At 44.8% G+C, this 2,688-nt stretch overlaps 1 protein-coding gene across 5 annotated transcripts in view; it reads left to right on the forward strand.

Moving 5' to 3' along the window:
- sf3b3 (splicing factor 3b, subunit 3) overlaps positions 1-2,688 on the forward strand; it is a 27,644-nt gene that overhangs the window by 19,762 nt on the left and 5,194 nt on the right. For all 5 annotated transcript variants that reach the window (XM_020604329.1, XM_020604330.1, XM_020604334.1 and 2 more), the window contains exons 22-23: positions 395-520; positions 1,425-1,637. In XM_020604329.1, coding sequence (XP_020459985.1) covers positions 395-520; positions 1,425-1,637 — 339 coding nt within the window. The remainder of the gene's footprint in view (positions 1-394; positions 521-1,424; positions 1,638-2,688) is intronic.

The following is a 2,688-nucleotide window of genomic DNA, read 5'->3' on the forward strand; positions in this document are numbered from 1 at the left end:
GTGATATTTCAGTTTTTCTTTTTTAATAAATCTGCAAAAATGTCAAACATTCTGTGTTTTTCTGTCAATATGGGGTGCTGTGTGTACATTAATGAGGAAAAAAATGAACTTAAATGATTTTAGCATATGGCTGCAATTTAACAAGGAGTGAAAAATTTAAGGGGGTCTGAATACTTTCCGTACCCACTGTATATTAGGATTTTGCCTGAGAATATGCATTAAACAGCCAGTTTAATGAGTGAAACAAGTACAGTGTGAGAATTGTTCAAGACAGACACTATCTACATCAGTGATACAGCTGTTGTATCAGCTGAACTATGAACAACACCCTGAACAACAAACTGCCTAAAATCAGATTATCAATGGCTCTCAAATTCTTTGTTTTGGTTGGCAGACCCTGGTAGAGGATGTGCCTTTGGCCATTGCTCCTTTCCAGGGACGGGTCCTGGTGGGTGTTGGGAAACTGCTGCGAATCTACGACCTGGGCAAAAAGAAGCTACTGCGCAAGTGTGAGAACAAGGTAAGGCACCAACTCAAACATGCACATCTGTTTACTTAGTGTAGCTGTTTGTGTTCTGTGAGTTGTTGATGTGATTATGTTGTATCATTATGTATGACCAATAATTGACATTTTGCTGTGTTTATGGTCTTTTCTAACCTGGATTATGGTATGTTGTGTGGCAGTGCACTTTAAAAACCTGTAGTGAAATTTGCTGTTAAATAAGAAGACTGTACTCTCGTGTCAGTCTTGCTGGTTTTATAGCCTGTTTAATAGCCTATTTAAAAAGCAAGTATTGGAAAGGTTTTCAGTAATGCATTCGCCATGTTTGTGGTTCCTTAATGATGATAAGGATAAGGATAATCACCTTTATTGGCCAAGTATGTTACACACAAGGAATTTGTTTCTGGTACGATGGCAGCCACCTGCGGCGCCAACTCAACCAATGGCTCTAACCATCGGGGGCGATGGAGGGGTTCAGTGTCTTGCCCAAGGACAATTCGACATGTGGACTGGAGGCACATAATATTTTTTGCCTATAATTTAAACTGCACAAAGTGCATCAAAAGGCATCCTTGATGCACAGCTGGTGCACAGCACTGTTTCTGCCTGACCGTTCTGTTGTAGAAAGGATACACAGTTTGCATTGGATTTAAGACCAATTGCACACACAGGTACATGTGCTGCAGCTGTAACAAAGGCCATGTGGACTCCCTGGCAGCTGTGCACCAGCTGAGGCTTGTTTTCTCCTCCAACAATATATCTATAACTGTGTCCAAGTCCGTTTTAATGAATAACACAGTCTCAGTGCTGCACATGATTCAGTCACCCAACCATGACACCATGTTTCCCTTGTGCAAAAGGAGAATTTTCTCTGCAGCAGACATGTTTTGAGTCTACTTGATTGCTCTTCTTCCTTCTCTAGCACGTTCCCAACATGGTGACTGGCATCCATACCATTGGCCAGCGTGTGATCGTGTCTGACGTTCAGGAGAGTCTGTTCTGGGTACGTTACCGACGCAATGAGAACCAGCTCATCATCTTTGCTGATGACACTTATCCCCGCTGGGTGACGACAGCCTGTCTGCTCGACTACGACACCATGGCCTCCTCTGACAAGTTTGGGAACATCAGCATTGTAAGTATGAGGATGAGGAGCAGTATGTGTGTGAATGGCAGAAAACATGCACAAGGGCTGCCCCTGAATAGTCGAGTAATTAGCCAAGAAATATGCTAGGCGACTAAGACTTTTATAGTTGAGCCTTTGCTTTTATTTTATTTTATTTTTTGTCAGCCAGTGTGCATTACAATAGAAAGGAGCCCCAGCTGGTAGCTTGTCATCTTCTTCTCCTCATTTTGGTGTGCCAAGCAACAATTTGCTCAATTCTTCCTCCTGTGGTTGGGGGAATTCCCACTTCCAGGGTGACAGTGTATTTTGCATGGATTTACATTAAGGTCAGATCTAAGCCCGGGCCCTCCGGTCGAATGAAGCCAGTCTATATAAACGGAAGCTCGGGTCCTCTACCAGAGGCCTGGGAGCTTGAGGATCCTGCGCAGTATCTTAGCTGTTCCTAGGACTGCACTCTTCTGGACAGAGATCTCAGATGTTGTTCCTGGGAAAACAAAGTCCGGGTGATTAACACCTATGCCCTGCCGGTCATCAGGTACCCCCCTGGCATAATAAGCTGGCCAAAGGAGGAGATAGAGGCCACTGACATCAAGACAAGGAAGCTTCTTACAATGCACGGCGGATTTCACAAAGATCCATGAACACATCAGGAAGATGGCCCCGAGTGATGACATGCTTAGTGAACACCTCAGGCAGCAGAAACCAGAGGAACTAGGGAAGGAAGAGCAGGAACCCTCATGGAAGGACAAACCTCTGCACGCTATGTACTGCTGTCAAATAGTAGAAGTGGCTGATCGAAAAATCCTACCAGTGGCTGGACAAAGCTTTACTGAAAGACAGCACAGAGGCACTAATACTGGCAGCACAAGAACAAGCTCTAAGTACAAGATCAATTGAGGCAGGGGTCTACCATACCAGACAGGACCCCAGGTGCAGGCTGTACAAAGATGCCCCTGAGACAATCCAGCACATAACAGCGGGGTGCAAGATGCTAGCAGGCAGGACATACATGGAACACCATAACCAAGTGGCTGGCATAGTGTACAGAAACATCTGTGCC

This window comes from Monopterus albus, unplaced genomic scaffold, assembly GCF_001952655.1.
Source record: "Monopterus albus unplaced genomic scaffold, M_albus_1.0 scaffold65.1, whole genome shotgun sequence".
In the NCBI taxonomy this organism is placed as follows: domain Eukaryota; kingdom Metazoa; phylum Chordata; class Actinopteri; order Synbranchiformes; family Synbranchidae; genus Monopterus; species Monopterus albus.